At 40.4% G+C, this 21,807-nt stretch overlaps 1 protein-coding gene across 1 annotated transcript in view; it reads left to right on the top strand.

Moving 5' to 3' along the window:
- Nucleotides 1–21,807, top strand: part of LOC136134558 (S-adenosyl-L-methionine-dependent tRNA 4-demethylwyosine synthase TYW1) — a 151,861-nt gene that overhangs the window by 51,194 nt on the left and 78,860 nt on the right. Inside the window, exons 10-12 of the mRNA XM_065892218.1 lie at nt 4,854–4,972; nt 6,447–6,556; nt 20,037–20,214. Coding sequence (XP_065748290.1) covers nt 4,854–4,972; nt 6,447–6,556; nt 20,037–20,214 — 407 coding nt within the window. The remainder of the gene's footprint in view (nt 1–4,853; nt 4,973–6,446; nt 6,557–20,036; nt 20,215–21,807) is intronic.

The following is a 21,807-nucleotide window of genomic DNA, read 5'->3' as shown; positions in this document are numbered from 1 at the left end:
AAAATACAATAACAGAAATAAAAACTCACTGAATGGGCACAGTAATAGAGTGGAGATGACAGAGGATAGAGTCAGGGACCTTACCAAATAACAGAATGATCTGTGACCAGGACAAGTCAATAGAATTTACCCAATCTGAACAGCAGAGAGAGCAAACTCCAAACAGGATAGAACCAAGGACGTCCACATGGAGATACCCTAAAATTAATGATCTGAAAACTAAAGAAGAAAAATGTCTTGAAAGATGCTAGAGATAAACAATGAACTAACATCAATTTGATGTCAGATTTCTCATCTGAAATCATGGAGGCCAGAGGGAAGCAGCACATGGTTTTCAAGTGTTGAAAGAAAATAACTGTCAATCATGATTTCTGTGACTGGCAAAACTATCCTTCAAGAATGAAGATTAAATAAAGACATTATCAGGTGAAAGAAAACTGAAAGAATCTGTTTCTAGCAAATCTTTAGACCAGCTAAAGGAAGCTCTTCAACCTAATGAAGTGATAAAAGATTCTTAGAGCACCAGAAAGGAAGGCAGAATGATGGAAAGAGCAGAAATATGGGTACAAACAGTAAATGATCATTTTCCTTATAACTTTTATAAATCATATTTGATGATTGAAACAAAAATTATAACACCGTGTGATACTCAAGACAATAATATTTAATTTAAAAGAGAGAAAATTAAAGAGATCTGAATGGAAGGGATGTTTCCACACTTCACTTGAAGGTGGTAAAATGTTTTTACTGGTAGACTGTCATAGGTCTACTAGTATGTATATTTTTATACCCAGAACAACCACTACAAAAACTATACAAAGAGATACACTCAAAAACAAAAAAAAATTAAGATGGAATCCTAAAAATGTTTAAGTAACCTGTAGGAAATCAAGAAAAGACTAATAGGAATGAGAATCAGAGGGAACAGGAAACAAATAATAAAATAGTAGACTATTTTAGGGCTAATTCATAAATAATTACTTCAGATGTAAATATTCTACATATATCCATCAAATGATAGAGGTTGGAAGAGTGGATTTAAAAAATGACCCAAATATAAGATGTTTACGAGAAACTCACTTCAAATTCAGTGACACAGGTAGGTTGAGTAAAATGATAGAAAAATATATACCATGCCAACAGTAATCCAAAAAGCAGGATTGCCTGTATTAATACCAGATTAAGTAGACTTTGGAGCAAAGAAAATTACTAGAGACAGAGAGTGACATTTTGTAATGATAAGAAGATCAATCTACATTATATGAATATGTACCAAACATCAGAGACTCAAAATAAATCAAGCAAAAGCTGACATAGTTGAATGGAGAAATTAGAAAAAAAACAAAAGAAACCAAACCCACAGTTATAGTTCGTCACTTTGAAATTGCCTCTCAGCAACTGCTAGAAGTACTAGACTGAAAATCACAAGGCTCTAGAAAATCTCAACAGTAGAGTTAACCAGTAGGATCTAGTTGACATATAGAGAACATACCACCCAGCAACAGGAGGATATGCATTTCTTCCAAGTGCTGATGGAACATTCACCAAGATAGACCATGTCTTAGGCCATAGAACAAACCTCAGCAGATTTATAAGTATTAAAATCATACAGAGTGCATTCTCTGACCATAATGGAATCAAACTAGAAATCAGTAATAGAAACAAAAGGAAAATCTCTAAATTTGTGGAAATTAAACACACATTTCTGAATAAGCCTTGGGTCAAAGAGGAAGTCTCAAAGGAAATGAAAAAATACATAGAACTGAATGAATGATAGTAAAAAATAAATTATATCGATGTATAGGATGCAGCTCAAGCAGTGCTCAGAGAGAAATTTCCAGCAATGCATACTTATATTAGAAATGAGGAAAGATCTCAAATCAGAAACCAATGAAAATCTAAGTAAATGTAAATAAAAATCTAAACGTAAATCGAAATAAATGTTCATGGATTGAAAGACTCAATATTGTAAAACATCAATTTTGCCCAAATTGATCTGTGGGTTTAATGCAATTCCTATTAAAATCCCAGGAAGGTTTTTGTAGAAATAGACAACTTATTATAAAATTTAAAAGGAAAGGCACAGGAATGTAAAATAGCTTAAACAATATTGAGGAAGAATAAAAGGGGAGGAACTATATATCCAGATATTACAGCTTACTATATTGCTACAGTAATCAAGATGGTATGGTGTTGGTGGAAGGACGGACACATAAATCAGTGGGACAGAATGGAGATCTCAGAAACAAACCCACAAATACGCTTAATTGATTTTTTACAAAGGTTCAAAAGCAATTCCTTGGAGGAAGGATAACCTTTCCAACTAATGGTGCTGGGGAAATTAGACATCCATAGGCAAAACACCAAAAAAACCCCACTACCACCAAACCACATACACCAAAAGTACACACACTGACACATACACACACACAAACATACATAAAATACATACATAAAAATTAACTCAAAATGGATCAGGACCTTAAATCTAAAGTGTAAAACTTACAGAAAACAGGTTTTGTTTGTTTGTTTGTTTGTTTTTTGCGATACGCGGGGCTCTCACCGTTGTGGCCTCTTCTGTTGCGGAGCACAGGCTCCGGACGCGCAGGCTCAGTGACCATGGCTCACGGGCCCAGCCGCTCCGCGGCACGTGGGATCCTTCCAGACCGGGGCACGAACCCATGTCCCCTGCATCGGCAGGCGGGCTCTCAACCACTGCGCCACCAGGGAAGCCCAGAAAAGTTTTTAAAAGAAAAACATGCCATGCTTCTCACATGTGTCTGTCCCTTTATCCTTTTAGCCTTTCAGTATTCAGTTTGGGCATCTCGCCTCTGAGGAGTTCTCACTGGTCCTGGAAGGCCGAGCCTGGTTGGTCATCTGTCCCATGGGCTCCAGTAATACCATGCTGGACATTTGTTTTTTCTCTGCTTGCCCAGCATCTGAGTGTTTTCATGTTTGGGAAATTTCCCATTAAACGGGCTTTGTTTGATGTGAGGGCCCACTGCCTGCTGCAGAAGCTAAGGAAGACAGATACTGTTTCCTGGTACCACGTCGCGGCAACTTGGGTATAAAAGCGTCATCTAGGATAGTCATTCTTTTCAGCCGGAGACTTTGAGTGTGGAGTGAGTGATGGAAAGGGACTGGGACGTGGAGAACTCATTCTTGTGCTGGGGGCAGCAGCATCTGCCAGGCGTGGTGCTGGTGATGGTATCCAGAGAGGGGCGGTGTCTGTAGTGTACGGCTTCTGGGGGATTGAGTGGTGGTCCCGCTGCCAGCCTTCCTTCGTGCTTGCCTTTATAATGGGTCTATGAGCTGTGAAATCCTTTCAATAAATTCTTTTTCTCTTTAGCCAGACTCCGTTTCTGTTGCTTGCAAAAGAATCGTAATTGATTCAATCAGACTATCATAATAGTATTGCACATTTTTCTTGCTTACTTGCCATTTCCTCCAAACAGATCATGGGTAGGGGCTCTGTCTTATTAATCATTGTACATTAAGTACACAGCATGCTTGAAGTACATTAACTAATTGCTAAATAATGAGTGAAACATGCAAGTCTTCAACTTGGTTTCTCCATTGGCGTGATATTGATATTTAGTGGTAGTTACTCTGTGACTTTTGCATGTGGTGGACTTTGTAGTTTTCAGTGTTACTTGCAAGATATAAATATTTTGTTTGCCTTCTTGAATATTTTATTGGGAACTTGGAATAGAGTTTATAGAAACAGTTATCCTGAACAATATTTTTCCTTCACTCTATTTTTCTTAGTGTAAGTACTAAGTGAGATGGACGGGGAACCCCTTTTATCAGGACCAAAAAATAAGACTTTGTGATCAACTGACATAGTAGCAAGCTGGTAGATTTTATGTGGACAGCATTGTAATATCAGTACACTGATGTATATTATACACTGATATATATGTGTAAAGGCTCTCCATCTGTGTCTCCTCGTTTGTTGTTCCCATTGTTAGTTCCATGGTATGTCAGTCACTTAGGCTCAAAACCTCGGTTATCTTGGATGACTTCCTCTGTTTTGCCCCTCTAATTGGGAATGGCACTGATTGTACCTCTGTAGTACCCTTCCTGTTTCCTCCACTAATGTTTTGAGACAAGTCACCACGACCTTTCTTGCATAACCTCCTCACAGGTTTCACTTTTACTGAATCAAGCCCACCTTGCACAGAGCTCCTAGATGGATCTTTCTGATGATACCTCAGGAAGCTTGATAGTATCTTGTGATTCCAACCCTGAGTTGATCTGCAGTGTTTCTTCAAATTACCTTTCTTACTGCACTTCCTGTGGTTTTACCAGTCACATATTAAATAGTGTTCTTTTCTGGAATAATCTGTTTCTTGTGTGCATCCCCTCAACAGTCTCAGTATATTCAAATTCTACCATTCGGTTGACATAGAATATGCTCCAGGTTGCATTCCCTAACCCACCCTCCTTTGTTAAATGCAGAGATACTCTTTCAGATGAGTGCTACACCGCCCCCCCTATTCTGGGAGCCTGTCTTATCTCTCCTTTGGCATTATATATTATTGTACTAATATTTGAGGCAGTTGGGTGGATTTGAAAATGAAAGCATCCATGGTCCTCCCTATAGAACTTTCAGAGTTAATGAATCATAGGTTTATCTCATTAGGTTGTAGAAAACCCAGAGCAGTATCAAAACCCAAACACCATCAAAACACTATAAGGCTTTAATGTTAATTTTCTGCCTCATGCAGCTACCAGTAGGGGTACTTATGCTTACGAAACGCATGGTTTCTTCTTTAAAATGATGCCTTCGTGTTTTGTTTCCTTGCTGTGAGGACTTTATTCAAATTATCGTTTGTTTTGTACTTTCACAGTCCATGCTCCGAGGGAGAGGAGGTTGCTATAAACATACGTTCTATGGCATTGAAAGCCATCGTTGCATGGAAACTACCCCGAGCTTGGCGTGTGCAAATAAATGTGTCTTCTGTTGGCGGTAAGTAAAAATGAATGGCCATGGTGACCAAATATGTAATGATCTGTAATAATCAATTTCTGCCCAACACTGTACTCAGATTTACCTAAAGCTCTGTTGTTTCTGTAATTAATCCCCTTTTTCATTCCTAATATTATATTTATGCATTTGTTGTTTTTTTTCTTGATCAGTTTTATCAGGGGCTTGCCAATTTTTTTTTTAAAGATGCTGCATTGGGTGTTCGTTGCTGCATGCGGGCTTTCTCTAGCTGCAGTGAGTTGGGGCTACTCTTTGTTGCGGTGTGTGGGCTTCTCATTGTGGTGGCTTCTCTTGTTGTGGAGCATGGACTCTAGGTGCGTGGGCTTCAGTAGTTGTGGCTTGCAGGCTCTAGAGCGCTGGTTCAGTAGTTGTGGCACATGGGTTCTAGAGCGCAGGCTCAGTAGTTGTGGTACATGGGCTTAGTTGCTCCACGGCATGTGGGATCTTCCCGGACCAGGGCTTGACCTGTGTCCCCTGCATTGGCAGGCGGCTTCTTAACCACTGAGCCACCAGGGAAGTCCTGCAAAAGTCTTTATTACTCCGTTTTTGGAAAGATATTTGCACTGGGTATAGAATTCTGAGTTGACAAGTTTGTTTCCTTTATGCATTCTTTCAGGTGTCATTATAGTTTCATCTGGCTTATTTTCTGATGAGTTGTCAGAAATAATTTTTAACCTTTGTTCTTAAGTAGTGTGTCCTTTTTCTCTAAGTTGAAGGTTTTCTTATTTTCTTTTGTTTTCATTAGTTTAGATACTGTATTTTTAGGCTGTTTTTTTTTTTTTTTGCGGTACGTGGGCCTCTCACTGCTGTGGCCTCTCCCGTTGCAGAGCACAGGCTCCGGACGCGCAGGCTCAGCGGCCATGGCTTACGGGCCCAGCCGCTCCGCGGCATGTGGGATCTTCCTGGACCTGGGCACGAACCCGTGTCCCCTGCATCGGCAGACGGACTCTCAACCACTGTGCCACCAGGGAAGCCCTAGGCTGTTTTTAAAATACACTGGTTGTTGTTTTGCGAGTTCCTTCGATCTGTGGTTAATCGTTTCTCATTAACTTTGGAAAATTGTTGGCCATAATTTTTCTACATTTTTTTCTGCTTTGTTCCTTTCTGGGATTTCAATTAGGTCTTCCCATTGCACTGCCTCTCAGAGAGGGTCTTGCAACAATATTCTACTGGTGGTCGTTACTGGATGCTTGTTGGCCTGGTGTTGTATGGCTGCGAGAGGGGTGCACGTTTTATATTGTCCTGAGTAAGTCTCAGTCTTGGCCAGGCACTTGCCATCTACCCCTCTCTGCTAGGTGTCATGACTCAAAATAAGTTGTAAACTACAGCTATAAATAGCTGAGCTTTTTGTAGGAAACCAACCCTGATTTTATAATTATATGGGCTCCTTCATAGGAGGTAACTAGCTGAGATTTAATGCAGGGAGTCCTTTAGAACTTCTGCCTCTTTTTTCTAGGCACCACACCAATCCAGTGGGTACTGAATGGCGGTGGAAGATGGACCAGGCTGAAATGATCTTAAAGGAAGCCATTGAAAACCATCAGAACGTGATGAAGCAGTTTAGAGGTATTTATTGTCCCTCTACAAAGGGATGCTAATAGCCTGAATTAAATTGGCAGAGGAATTGCCTCCTTTGGCAGGAGTTTGTCCTTGCTGGCAGTTCTCATATGGGAAAGTGAAAACTTTGTAGAAATATTATATATGTCTTGGCCTTTTTAGTTTTTACTAATAACTTTATATCTTGTATGATGGGAGAATTAAAAAACTTAATTTGAAGCTTAGCTATTTATAATGTGGTACACTCAGCCTGTAAGTTTTGCCTGGGAGTATATCCTCATTCTTCCTAAAAACTTTTGCTCTTGTTCTGTCTTGTTGGGTACAAAGCAGCCTTGTGGATGGACTGAAAATTTTAGAGCACTGGAAAATTCTTAAGTAATATCAGTTGGTATTGGGAAAGCATTTTTGAATAAATGCCTTACAAAAAAGGAGGGTTAATATTAATCAGATTTCCTCCACATGATCCACAGTGATGTGTAGAATTCTGCCACTCAGTTTCTAGAATTTCCTGATCCAGTTGTGTCTCATAGTTCAAAGTATTTGACTCTACTGGAGATGGCTGGTTCTCAAGCTTTAGGGTGCATCAGACTCGTGCATTAGAGATTCCTGGTCTCCTTCCCCAGAGAATGATTCAGGAAGTCTGAGGTAGCAACCGAGAATGTGCATTTTGAGATTTCCTGGTGGTATCGATGTTACTGAACTGGGGACCATACTCTGAGACCCACTACCGTAGATGGATGTGGAGGACTTGTAAAGTGATATAACGACAGCTGCAGATGGTCAACTGAAATAAGTCTGTTAGGTTCCCTGTTAAATGTGCACACCTCTGTCTCCACCTGCCACTTGTTAGTCGTCTCCTCTTTATCCTTTCGTTTCATATACAACAACAAAGAAGATGAATTCCAACCATGGTTGTTTTGACGTAGGCCCTCTTGTGGTGCTAGCATCATCAGTGGGAGTCTTTATAAACCCCAGGAATTAGCATTTTGAAGATCAGGTGATTCTTGGATGCGAAGAAATTCGTTCCGTCAGGTCACTGCTTCTTGAGGTCTCAGTGCTCCTGATGTTGTTTCCTAACATCACCCAGCAGTTCTCCAGGTCTCCGCAGACACTGCCTGGGTGTCCGACAAATTTACTTCAATCCTGACACTGTCTGGAGGTAGCATCAGGCCCCGCAGGTTAAGGATTCAGTCCTGTAAGCCTGCCCCCCGCTTCAGCTGCCAGTCACAAGTCTGGGATGTTACCTGTGCTTCTGACCAACTGGCGATAAATTGGAAGTTCCCACACCCTCCTCCTTGGATTCCTGGTTTGTTAGAGTGGCTCACAGAACAGAGAAACATTTACTTATTTTTACCATTATTATTATAAAGGATATATAGAGGTCACAGAAGAACAGCCAGGTGGAGAAGTACATCTGGAAGTGTCCCGAGGCCAGGAGCTTCTGTCCCCATGGAGTTGGCCACCCTCCTGGCATGTTCACTAACCCAGAAGCTCATCAGATCTTGTTCAAGAGACTATAGAGCTTAATTTTAGCCCCCTCTTCCCTTTCTCACAGATCTGTGTGATTGAAAGTTCCAGTCCCTTAAACACTGGGTCTTTCTGGTGACCAGCCCCAGCCTGAGGCTATTTAGGGATCCTGCCCTATGTCACCCCATTTGCATAAATTTAGGTTTGCTCAAAGGGGGCTCCTTATGAAGGACAAAAGGCACTCCTACCACTCAGGAAATCCCAGGGGTTCTAGGAGCTTTGTGTGGGGAACCAGGAACAAAGACCAAATCTATTTGTTATTTTTTACCGTGGTACTTCTTATTACTCTTCTGATTTCCTAGGAGAAGTTGGGAAAGCAATGCAAATAATAATTCAAGATCAATAATAATTTATAAAGGATAGTCAGTTATACCTTTATTTTATTCTTTATGAATTTTCTAGGGAAAGTTGCCCTGTACATATTCGTGTGTGTCTGTGTATGTGCTAACCTATTGTACATCTTCAGAGATGCTAATAAATATTTTAATATTTCATCTTGGCTTTTAGTCTCAAGCATTTTTTTTTTTTTTTGAACAAGTCATTTTTTCTTATTTGGATAAAGCAGTGTCTCTTACCAGTCTTTTGGAAAATTAAATGAAACTGTGTGGTGAAGAACTAGGAAGTCTCCACGTCAGGAATTTATTAGCTTTTCTTAGACTGTTTGTTGATTTAGTTAATATTATTGATTGTTGATCTTCAAATAAACCATATGCCTTTTAAATACATTTCAAGGCAAAGTCTTGTTTTCTTTTGGATAGTTACTAGTCAGAATTCTCCAGAGAAACAGAGTCAACACACCCACTGTGTGGGTGTGTGTATATATATATATATATAGATAGATAGATAGATAGATAGATATAGATTGATAGAGTGAGATTGGCTTAAGGAATTGGATCATGTAATCGTGCAGGTTTGGCCAATCAAAAAGATAGATAAAAATAATCCATTGGGATAGACCAGCAGGCTGGAAATTTAAGAAGAATTGCAGTTCAGATGCAGAGGCAGTCTGCTGGCAGAATTCCTTCTTGCTTGGGGGAGGTCAGCCTTTGTTCTTTTAAGGCTTTCGGTTGATTGGGTGAGGTCCACCCACATTAGAGAGGGCAGTCTGCTTTACTCAAAGCCCACTGCCTTAAACGTTAATCTCATCCAAAAGACACCTTCACGGCAATATCCAGAATAATGTTTGACCAAATATCTGGGCACCATGGCCCAGCCAAGTTGACAGATAAAATGAACCATCCCTGGTAATAATATCAGAAGCAGGGAAATGCCAGTAATTTTGTCTTTAGAGTCTAATCAGTTTGTTTTGGCTTAGTGCCTAAAGAGTCAGTTGAACCCTTAAATAATGGGGTGATGGCTGAAGATGTGTGTTTCCTGGACATCTGGGAATCTCCCTGAATAAACTGTGTCCCAGGGGATTTGTATGGGAGGAAGCAGTCCTGAGGAGTAGACATTCATTTTTCCATTCCGAGATGTCCTTGATACAGAATGACAATCTGAGTTTTGACAGTAATTTTTCTGACAGGAGTATTTTTGCAAGTGCACTTTAAATGGAAATAAGAGATGAATAAATCATGAGGCTGCCTTTCTTCATGTTAATAACATGTGTTAGGTGAGGTCGGTGAACACTAGTCTTTGTTGTCTGCCTAGCTTGTTGGACGGTGCAGAAAGGTATGCCTGGTTAGTAACCTTGTGCTTGCCTTTTTTTTTTTTAATATTTATTTTTATTTATTATTTATTTATGCTGCGCTGGGTCTTAGTTGTGGCACGCAGGATCTTTAGTTGCAGCATGCAGACTTCTTAGTTGAGGCATGTGGACTCCTAGTTGCAGCATGCATGCGGGATCTAGTTCCCCGACCAGGGATCGAACCTGGGCTCCCCCCGCCCCCCACATTGGAAGGGCAGAATCTTACCTACTGGACCACCAGGAAAATCCCACCTTGTGCTTGCTTTAATCAGTAGGTATCTCAGATGGTTTGTCTTTAGGTATCCATGGCGTAAGAGACAAAAGGGTTTTAAAACATATATATATATATATTGTCTTGTAGAGGGAAGACAGATACAGGATTGCAGGGAGAAAGAAAAAGCATGTCTGTGAACAAGTGAATCCTGAGTAGGGGTGAGAATGCCTAAGGGGGTGAGGGTGACCCCCAAACATTCAACAACTGCCATTCATTTCATCCTTAAAAATAGCTTTAATAGAGTATCTACTTTGCCCTTGTAATTCTCACAAAGGATTCTTTTTGCATACCTTAATTAATTGACTTGACAAAATGTTACCATGTCAGCAAATCATGTCTTTATATAATCGACAATAAATTTTCTAGAAAGGTTTCCAAATTGGAACTGGTTGATATTTGTACACTGACACTCTTCAGGGTACCAAAGCAGTTTTTCTTTAAAGTAGTAGTAGAAAATAGGTGTATATTTGAAGGTGTGATGGGCAGTAGACAGGTCGGCACATGGGCATAAAGGAGCTCTCATTATATTTTCACTAAGATGAGAACTTCCTTAGTTTCCAATTTTTGGATGGTAGTGACTATTTGTTAATGCTTTTTACTTTATTCTGTGCTTAATCAAGACATTACTTTTTTGAAAATCTGTCTCATTGCTATCATAACCAAAGCAAATCCTGCTGTGAAACTATAGTATTAGAAAAGGAAAAAAAAAAAAAACCTAATTACCAAAGGATGAAATACATAATTTGTAAGAATACAAAGTTCTTCTGGAAGACTGGGGTGGTCTATGATACAAAAATGTTAATTTTTTTCTTTTTATTATAACTTTGGCAAAATGATAGAATTTTAATATTTCAGAGTATTATGTTTTCTATGTTCTTGGATCTTGGCAGTAAGTAATCTGGTGTTCAAATTGATGGTTGTTTACTGTGGGCATTCAACTTGGCAGTGAGATTTTATAACTTCACTCAGTCTTTATCAATGGTTATAATCTAAAGTTTTCTTTTTTAATGAACCTGAATTCCTCCTGCAATCAGTGAAATCTCTATATTCTATCTTTTATTCATCCTTAAGGGTATAAATAAAACAGGTCACCCTCCTTTCTGGATAGTCAACTTCAGGGTGAGGATGGTGAGACTAATGCAAGTGACTCTACCTCTTCTGAACCGAGTGCCATCACCTGGGTGCAGCTCTGACACACATCCTACTTTTGGATGGTAGAGATGCAGGAATGTAACTAACTCTAGATTTCATATCAGCCCCTGGTGGAGAGTCTATTTTTTTTTCCTAGTTCCACATTTATTCCCTTTTTAAAATTTAAAATCAGTGCTTTATTTTTACCCTTTAGTATACCATGGTTATTTTTCCTTACTAATAACATGAATTGATCTGATTTCTTTTTTTTTAATTATCATTTATTTATTTTATTTATTTATTTTTGGCTGTGTTGGATCTTCTTTGCTGCATGCGGGTTTTCTCTAGTTGCGGTGAGCGGGGGCTACTCTCCGTTGCTGTGCGCAGGCTTCTCACTGCGGTGGCTTCTCTTGTTGCGGAGCACGGGCTCTAGGCGCGTGGGCTTCAGTAGTTGTGGCACGAGGGCTCTAGAGCGCAGGCTCAGTAGTTGTGGCGCGTGGGCTTGGTTGCTCCACAGCATGTGGGATCTTACCGGACCAGGGCTCGAACCCATGTCCCCTGCATTGGCAGGTGGATTCTTAACCACTGCATCACCAGGGAAGCCCTGATTTCTTTTTTAATCTAAACTTCTTAAAAAATCGTATTATGAAAATGTCCAAGTATACACAAAATAGAATGGCACAATAAACCCCCATATCCTTTTCTCCCCTATTTAAAACTTGTCAAAATGTTGGCATACTTACTTCTCTATCTCCCCTTTTTTCTTTGCTGAAGTAATTAAGACAAGTCCCAAGTATCACATTTGCCTTCAAACTTCAATATGAATCTCTTTTAAACAGTAGATTTTTTTCATCAACACAATATCATTATCACAGCTAATAACATTATTATTTTTTTAACATGACTGTTTTCTTCTGGGTTTACTGAGGCACAGTTGGCATATAGCATTGTGTAAGCATTGTGTTTTCTTCCAGGTTTACTGAGGTACAATGGATACGTAGCATTGTGTCATGTACAACATGACAATTTGATATGTAGACAGGCTGTGAAATAATTACCACAATATGATTAGTTCCACTTCCTTCTTAGTTCGTCATTTTCTGGGTATCTCCACTTTCGCCTTTCCTTAGAGGTCACTCGTTAATCATTTCCCTTACCCTAGCTTGGAGTCCTGTTTTGCAGGGTGCTTTGCTAGCCCTTGATGATCACCCGCTCTCTCCTGTGGGCCTGGTTCCGTCATTTGATGATCGTATTTTTGCCTAGGATGAGACTTGTGCGTACTGTTGTTTTTGCCTCTGAGTGCCCAGCTCTAGCTGAGTGGCCAGCCTTGAGCACACTTTGAAGATATACTCATCTTTTAAACATTCCCTTTTCATGCATCTCTTCTCAATTCCACGGGCAATCACTGTCTTTTCAGTTATTTCATTGATCATCAAAGCAGCTTTCTTCCCATGACTTTTGTTAACTTTCCCCTTTATATGCATGCAAAATTAACTTTACATTGATTACAAGTAGGTCAGAATTACAGAGCAACTCCGCCTTTTCTCAAAATGCTCACTGCCCCCCTCTAAATACCACCATGGCAGGGAGAAATAGTTTTCAGAGAATGGAGTTCAGGTTTCTTTAGCTCAGCTTCCCATCAGTTCAGCTGACATCAAGTGAGTGAACCCTCTCTGTGAGGAACGTCCTCGGTGCTGAAGGTGCAAATGTGAAGGTGACATCATTTGTTGCTAGATGTTTTTATCTATAGTTTAAGCTAGAAGTGAAGTAATGCGAAAAATAAAGGGTCTCCAACAGATGGTCCTCAGGAACGAGGTGTGCTAAAGTACACATCCAAAAGGAATGTTGGGGAGGCGGGGAAGAGAACACCGCCTGCTAATTGTTTTCCGAAGTTTATTTATGAAATAAACATCATAGTGGAAGTGGCTGTATCAAAGATATATTATATATGACTTTCAGCCAGGAGGGGTTCTTAGGAACATCTTTGGCCAGGAGCTATATTGTTATTTGAGAAGAAAGAAGAAAATGTTTTATTTCTGATTGGTCCAATCTTTAGAAAGAGGAATACTCACGTATCAGTTATACCTCAATTTAAAAAAAGGCATAAGAAAGTATTCAGAATAGAGGGGGGGGTTAATCAACCCCCAAAGAAATAGGAATACTCTACATTGAACCTTATATCATTTTTTTAAAAAATTATTTATTTTTGGCTGTGTTGCGTCTTCATTGCTGCGTGTGGTCTTTCTCTAGTTGTGGTTAGTGGGGCTACTCTTCGTTGTGGTGCGCAGGCTTCTCATCGTGGTGGCTTCTCTTGTTGCGGAGCACCGGCTCTAGGCACGTGGGCTTCAGTAGTTGTGGCACGCGGGGTCAGTAGTTGTGGCTCACGGGGTTGAGAGCACAGGCTCAGTAGTTGTGGTGCACGGGCCTAGTTGCTCCGCAGCATGTGGGATCTTCCCGGACCAGGGCTTGAACCCATGTCGCCTGTGTTGGCAGGCAGATTCCTAACCACTGCACCACCAGGGAAGCCCAAACCTTATATCATTTTTATTTCTGGGTTATTCAGCTTACTGCTATGACCTTAGGATAAAAATTCTGGAATCTTAAGTTTTTGCTTTGGCATCTTTCAGTGAGGTAAGGAGTGCTTCCTAGTTAATATGATGACTGTAGTGAGTGTTCAGGATCAGGAAGCTGTTCAGGCTGAGAAATGTCACAAAACTTGCTTAAGAAAAAACAAAAACAAAGAAAACTAACAACAACAACAAAAACCTCCAAACCAGAAAACAAAAACAACAAAACAAAACCAAAGCAGAGTTTAGAGGTGAAAGGGATAAGGTTTAGGGAAACATGAAGTGAACAGGCTGTGCGTGTGTGAGTGAGAGAGAGAGAGAGACAGACAGACACACAGTGGGAAATATCCCTATAGATTTGCTACTGAAATGTAGTGTCTGCTGTTGCCTGGGCTGTCCTCCGGCCCCAGGACTGCTTTCCATTAGAAATTTGGAGGATGTCTTATTTTCTGACATATTTCTTTGAGGACAGTGAAAGACGGCATGAGGTTGAGTCCCTGAGGGCCTTGTATTTAGAGGAGCACTGTAATCGCCTCTGACAGTGAGCGTGAAATAGAAATGTGCTTCTTGAAGGAGAGGACCAAGGTTTTACATATTCTCAGTGCCTTACTTTTGAGAAAATTAGGATAATTTTAAAATCCCAGAATTATTCTTTTAAAAGCCTTATCCACAGGCTTTTTTTTTGGTCTTGGTTTTTGTTTGTTTTCGTAGGTGTCTGATATTTATTAGCTGTAGCTCTCCGAGAAGATAGCAGTTGATCTCTTTGCCTGTAAGTTTTCCTCATTCTTCCCTGGTAACGTCCTTTGTTGGTCCCTCTTCCTTTCCTCAGATATGTGATTGCGTAGACTTCAGTCCTTGGTCCTCTTCTCTAATTGCCCTTTTTGCCTTGGTAATCTGCTCCGGGCCCTTGGATAGAAATACCATCCATTTCGCAAAAATGTTTATTTCCACATAGGCCTTTCTCCCAGAATCCAAACTTGAATGTTGGACACACATTCAGCTATCTAAGAGACATATTAAACTTCACGTGTCCAAAATTGAACACATGGTATCTACCTCCACCCCCCCCAATACTTGTTACCCCCATGTTACCCCTAAGGCTTTCTTACCGCCAACTTGTCTCAATTGATGGTGACTCTTGCTTAGGCCAAAAACTTTATAGAAATCATTGACACCTCTCTGTTTCTCGTAACCTACGTCCAATCCATTAGAAAATCCTTCAAACGTACCTTCAAAATAGAGCCTTTGACTATACCTTTGAAATAGGCCTAGCTGATAAGCCCTTCTTGCCACCTCCACTGCTACCACCTTGGTCCAAGCCACCATCATTTCTTGCTTAGATTATGTAATATCCTTGTGGCAGGTTAGCCTCTCTGCTTGCCCCTCTGTTCTCAACATAGCACCCAACGTGATCCACCCTTCTTAGGTCACCCTTCTCAAAACCCTGCCGTGGCCATCCATGTTACTCAGATTCCATGGACATGTCAGCATCTCCCTGCTGTCTCGAGTGGGGGAGGGAAGGCAGGAGAGGCAGGTAGGCAGAGTCGGTGTGACTTTATGTAAATACATAGTAATTTCTGTCTGACTTTTTTGCTTTTTCATTTCTCTAAAAGCGTTTCTATATGGTACCAGTCCTTCTTCCACCACTTGCTTTAGTCTCAGTGCCCGTATCATAGGAGGAGGGTCCGTGTCGTAAAAGAAGTCAAAAGCAGTCTTGAATAATCGAACGCTTCTGAGATTGCCTCGTGTCCATTGGCTTGTGGCACTGCTTCTTCTCTGTCTTCTTCCTCATCGTCTGGCACTGGTTAGGAAGTGCTCATCTCCATGCAGTCATCTTCTGTTCGCTCCTCTGGGGTGGTGTCTGCTAGCTCTTGAATTTCTCCAAGACCCATATCTTGAAGCCCCACCTTTGTTGTTGTTGTTGTTAATTATATCCACAATCTCTTTCGTGCTTTCCTTGATTGGCTCTGTTGTAAATCCTGTGAAGTCATGCCCAACAAATAGACACAGTTTTCTGTAGCAGGAATTTATTGTTTTGGGCTTGATGGCTTTCACACATTTTTCTAGAACAAGGATGGCATCTTCAGTGGTGTAACTCTTTCAGACTTTCCTAATGTTCTGTCTGTCAGGGATCTGACAGTCCTTTCCATAGAGTACCATGTGTAATGAGCCTTAAAGGTCCTTCTGACCCCCTGATCTAGAGGCTGAATTAGAGATGTTGTGTTTGGGGTCAAGGAGACCACTTTGACGCCTTTGGTGTTGAACTCATGGGGTCTGGATGGCCAGGGGCATTGTCCAATATCAAACGAACTTTAAAAGACAGTCCCTTACCAGCAAGGTACTTCCTGACTTCAGGGACAAAGCATCCATGGAATCAGTCCAGAAAAAGTGTTCTCATTGTCCAGGCCTTCTTTTTGTACAACCAAAAGCCTGGCAGCTGGTTTTTATCTTTTCCCTCCAAGGCTCAGGGGTTAGCAGCTTTATAGAGAAGGGCAGTCGTGATCGTAAACCCTACTGCATTTGCACAGAACGGTAGTTAGCCTACCCCTTCCTGCCTTAAATCCTGGTGCTGGCTTCTCTTGCTTACTAATAAATGTCCTTTGAGGCTTTTTTTTGCACCCCAGAATAGAGCAGTTTTGACTACATTAAAAACCCTTTCTGGCAGATATCCTTTCTTAATGATTTTCTTTGCTGGGAATTCCTTTGCTGCCTCTTGGTTGGCAGAAGCTGCTTCTCCTGTTACCTTGACATGTTAAAAACCAAACCTCTTTCTAAAATCATCAAACCATCCTTTGCTGGCATTACATTCTCGAGCTTTAGATCCTTCGCCTTCCTTTTGCTTTAAGTTGTCATATAATGACTTTGCCTTTTGATCATATTCATCTATAGGTATGCCTTTTGTGTAACAATCCTGCACCCACATAAAAGCTGCATTTTCAATATGAGATACAAAGGCGTTTTGCAAAAAGCGCAAGGTTTTCACGCCTGCTGGTGTAGCTGCAGCGACAGCTTCATGAATTTCCTTTTCTTTTTTTTAACAATGGTCCTTACACTGGACTCATTTATCTTGAAGTGGCAGCCAACGGCAGCTGCATATCTGAATCTGCGGTACATATCAAGCCATTCACCCTCTTCTTGTCATGTGATGATTTTTCTCTGCTTATTGGGAGCACTTCCAGCATCACTAATGGCACATCGTGTGGGTCCCGTGGTGTTATTTCAAGGTTCATAGTATTGCACAAACATGATGAAAACTACCAGAGAACTGCCAGAGATTGCCTTTTACTGCAATTTGCAATTGACTGGAGAGATGAACTGCTCACGTGGAGATGATGAGCCTCACGTGGCGTGGCGTGTCAAGCAGATACTTTGCAACACTTGCGCTCAGTGTGGTAGCAACAGGAGATCCTAGGAAATTATTACCGAGATACAGTCGGTACTACGGTTAATTTTGTGCAGTTATGATTTAATACTGCAACTTTACGTTTGTTTACATTTCTCTGGACTGGGAATGGTGCTATGTGTGGTCCTGAAGTGTTTGTGTGGGTACGTTTTGATACATTTTAACTTTTTAAAAATTTATGTGTATTTGGGACTTCCCTGGCGGTCCAGTGGTTAAGACTCCGAGCTCCCAAGTTTCCATCCCTGGTCGGGGAAGATCCTGCATGCCGCGTGGCTGGCCAAAAAAAAAAAAAAATTTATGTGTATTTTATGGTAGTAAGTGATAAAATAGACAAGTATCTACATATATTTTATGCATTCGTGATATACCTAAGTTTTTCTTAAATTTTCTGGATATTTCTGTGCTGTGGGGGGCATCTGCTAGTTTTTTCAAATTGTCACAAATCTCCAAAAAGTTTTCCTGTGTGTGTGTGCGTATATACATTACACACACACATATATAAAAATCCACATATATGTGGGCCTGCACAGTTCTAGCCCTTGTTGTTCAAGGGTCAACTGTATGTTGAATTCAATGGAATCACCATTTTATTTAAAATAATGGAAATAATTGAATTTCTATTTCAATTCATGAAATAATTACTATAATAAAAATAAGATTTTTTTGAATGCTTATGTGCTGGGCCTGGTACCAGACCTGTTATTTCATGTGGCTTATTTCGTTGAATTCTTATAACTGTGTGCGTGTGAAATCCCTATCTTATAGATTAGGGAATGGATGTAGAGGGGGTGAGTGGCTTGACCCAGGAGACAGACCAGCCTAGTGGTAGAGCAAGAATTTGGACCTGGTGTGTCTGACTTCCAGTGGTTAGGGCCCAGCCAGTGCTCAGTCATTCTGCTTTCAGGTTAATTTTGCAGTTCTGATTAAATCTGCCCTTCTACTCATCTTCTCCCAGCGAGATTAAAGTTACTGATTTTTTTTTTTTTAACAAAAAGGAAATTTTATACTTAATGCTGAGTTGTCTTGGTAACACAGACTGTGTTATGGATCAAGTTTTATTTAAAACCTTGATTCACTTAAGATATTAGATTTCAATAACTTAAAAAATTATTCATCCTCCAAATACTGACATGAAATACCTTCGTAGAATTGCAGTTAGGTAGTCGTAAAAGAAGATAAAAGCTGCCACTTTTAGATTGTTCTGAGTTTAGCAGGCATTATGTTGGTTTGATGTCTTGGGTATTTACTTGCCCTTGCTTATTTCCAAGTAGATTGTGTATGTGTGCCTGTGTGTGTGTGTAAAATAAAGTCACTTCCTGGAAACTAAAGCACAAGCAAGCAGTGAGAGCTAACTTTATTTTCTCCAGATTTTTTATTGTTGTTCTTTAAGGTGATAGTGACTGGGATTTAATCATTTTAAGAAACCAGGGTAAAGGTGATGAGAAGAAAAACTCCTTAATGAATGTTTTTTTGTGTGTGCTAGGCCCTCTTCTAAAGCTTTTCCATGCATTATCTCATTTAATTCTAAGAAACATTCTTTGGGCTAAGTACTGCTTACAGTCAAAACTACTTTTCAGAGACGGCTCATAAATGACTGAGAGGGAATATGAACATGTTTCCTCCTACCTCCAATCTCGGTGAGGAATCTGTATCCTTTAGAGAGAATGTGTTCTTCGAAAAGAAACTAGCGTAATGGATAGAAATATCTGAAGTAAAGGAGATATGTTTTTATTTGCCTTTTTAAGCAATTTCCAAGTCTTTCAAACTCTGTGTTAGATTGAGGGACTTTCAAGCATGCGTTCTATTTTTCTTCATGCTTTCCTACAGTACATGGAGTCTAGAGCAGTGCTGCTTAACCCATCCTGTCCACTCTAATCACATGGGGAGCATTTAAAAAATACGGATGTCTCAGGCTCTCATCCCTAGAGGTTGCGATTTAATTGGCTTGGGATACTGCCTGGACACTGGGATTTTTTAAAGTTCTTTGGGTTATTTCTCAATGTCTAACTAGGGTCGAGAACCGATGGTGTGTGGCAGTGGTTCCCCAAACTTGTCTGCATATTGGGATCACCTGGGGAGCTTCAAAAAGCTCCTGATGCCCCTGCCCCTCCCCCAGAGATGGTGATTTCATTGGTCTGTGCTGTGGCCTGGAATTTGGAACGTTGACAGTTCCAAGGTGATTCTAGTTGGCATATAAGTTTGGGGGCTTCTGGTTTATGCAGTGGTTTTTCACTTTGGCTAAACATTAGAATCACCTGAGGAACTTTTAAAGCTCCCCTTACTCTGGCTTGCATTCACTCCAGTTAAACAGAATCTTTGGCAGTGGACCTAGGCCGCTGTAGTTTACGATACTCTCCAGGTGATTCCAATATGAAGCCAAAGGTGAGAACTGCAGGCTTCTTTTTCTCTCCTCTGTTCTTTTGGACCGACTGCATTTTGTTTCTCAATTCAGAATACCTGAGGAATGAAGGCTGCAATGATTGGTATAGGAGAGGCTTTCCTTATGCAGCTATACTGAGTTCATTGTCTTAGACCAACATGAAAGAATGCAGAGCTAAGCAAATTATGGAAAGTAGTACATTCTGTGTTCCAAATAATTAGCTAATAACAAAGTTAGTTTTGCCTCCTTGTATTGATGTAGTTTAATTAGTACTAAAAGGAAGGATGAGATTGCTGATATAATAATTCTAGTTTTTTTTTTTTCTGGTTTAATAATGTTAGGGTTGCCCCCCGCCCCCAGGCTCTTGTTTTGTAGTATTTAGCTGGTATCAAAAGTAATTTTGCCCTCTAAAATCAAAGAACCATTAAGAAAAATTTTTAAATTTTTAATTAAGAAAAATAAAAGTGATGTCCTCTATCTGTGCCTTATTGAGCTTGTTCCTTTCCACCATGTTCTCCAGGAGTGCCAGGTGTCAGAGAGGAACGCTTTGAGGAAGGAATGACAGTAAAGCACTGTGCATTATCCCTTGTGGGAGAACCCATCATGTACCCAGAAATCAACAGGTTTTTGAAGCTACTCCACGAGCGTAAAATCTCCAGTTTCCTGGTCACAAATGCACAGTTCCCTGCGGAAATCAGGTGAGTGGTCCAGCTTGTTAAGATACTGCTGCTTGACTCTGTGTTTGACTGAAAAGTAAAACTAACAGGCATTAATATATTCAGAAAGGACTTACTGATTACGAAGTACATACAAATGTTGGCTTTGAGGGGACAGAGCTCCTGCTTTTAAAAATCCGTTCTATCGGGGAAGATGAGATTAGTTTAAGAAATAGAGGCACAAATAAATTGCTGGGGGAATTCAAAAGAGAAAGCAGTTTTTTTTTAGATGAGAGAAGCAGGGTAAAACTTCTCAGAAAAGGCTTCATTAAATTTGGATCTTAAAGTATGTCTGGGATGGGTACTTGGGGAGATAGGAAACTGTGGATTTTTAATAAGAACTGTCCGAGAAAGATACAGAGTTGGGGTATTTGGGATACCATTATGTAAATATAGTTGGTTAGGACCACAGAGTGTGCGAAAGAGACTGGCAGCTGGAACCCAGGTTGGAAAGGTTGGGACAAGGTTGCAGATGACTTCAAATGCTGTTCTTTAGAAAGAGCTTGCTTTCTGCAGAGTAGTCTGCCAGCACGGTATAAAGTGGGTGAGCCAAGAAGCAGGAAACTGGATAGGAGATTATACGTTTGTCTAGGTAAGAGTTAAAAGGATGAAAGTAAGACAGAATGAGGAGTCTTAAAAAAGGTATCACCGAGGCATGATAAGCTTGGCATACTGTTTGTATGGCCCTGTGAGCCCTGCACAGAAGAGGACTTAACTGATAACTCGGAAAGTTCCAGCCATGTTGATTGCTAGGACTGTGGGGCCCTGTAACAGTCGAGGGATCATGTGAGGAAGAAGCGGGTTTAGGAGGTAAGATGATGCGGTTGGTTTGGATGACTTGGAGGGCTCTCCAGGTAGAGATGACCATCTCCTGGCATCTGGAAATGACCTGATTTTGCATTATACTTGAACTATACACATATTATAGTACCCAAAACATTAACTTTTACTTGGTTGTTATTTACTTGTGCCTTCTTCATTAGACTGTGAGTCCCTGGGCCAGTGACCCCTGCTTATTTATCTTTATGCCACTAGTATAATTCCTGGCACACTGTAGGTGCTTGGTTTAGAATTTAGCATCATAGGAAATCAAAGAGTTGATTAAAATTATTAGTTACCAGGCAGTAAAGTGAAAATCCGTAACATTGTCACAAAGATAGCTAAAATACTACTTCTTGAAGTTGTATAAAAAGTTAAAAGGGAAAGGTTTTTAAAAAGTCAATGTGTACATTTTGCATAGGGTCACTATTCCTTTTTTCAAATTTTTATGTTAAGATCTTTGACTTTTCAAATGGCTCATGAGGGCGGGGTTCAGATAGAGTGGTGTTGGGATACACACACACGCGCGCGCACACACACACACACACACATGCACACACACACGTACAGAAAAAAGGAGTCTATCCCAAATTTAAGACATGCAGTCGTCCCTGGTATCTGAGGAGGACTGGTTCCGGGACTCCCTGCAAATATCAAACCCCACTGATGCTCAAGTTCCTTTTATAAAATGGTATAGTATTTACATATAACCCACGCATATCCTCTCAGACACTTTAAATCATCTCTGAATTATTT

The sequence above is a fragment of the Phocoena phocoena genome, chromosome 15, assembly GCF_963924675.1.
Source record: "Phocoena phocoena chromosome 15, mPhoPho1.1, whole genome shotgun sequence".
In the NCBI taxonomy this organism is placed as follows: domain Eukaryota; kingdom Metazoa; phylum Chordata; class Mammalia; order Artiodactyla; family Phocoenidae; genus Phocoena; species Phocoena phocoena.
Note: the sequence above shows the minus strand (reverse complement) of the source record. Positions and strands in the feature narration are given on the sequence as shown.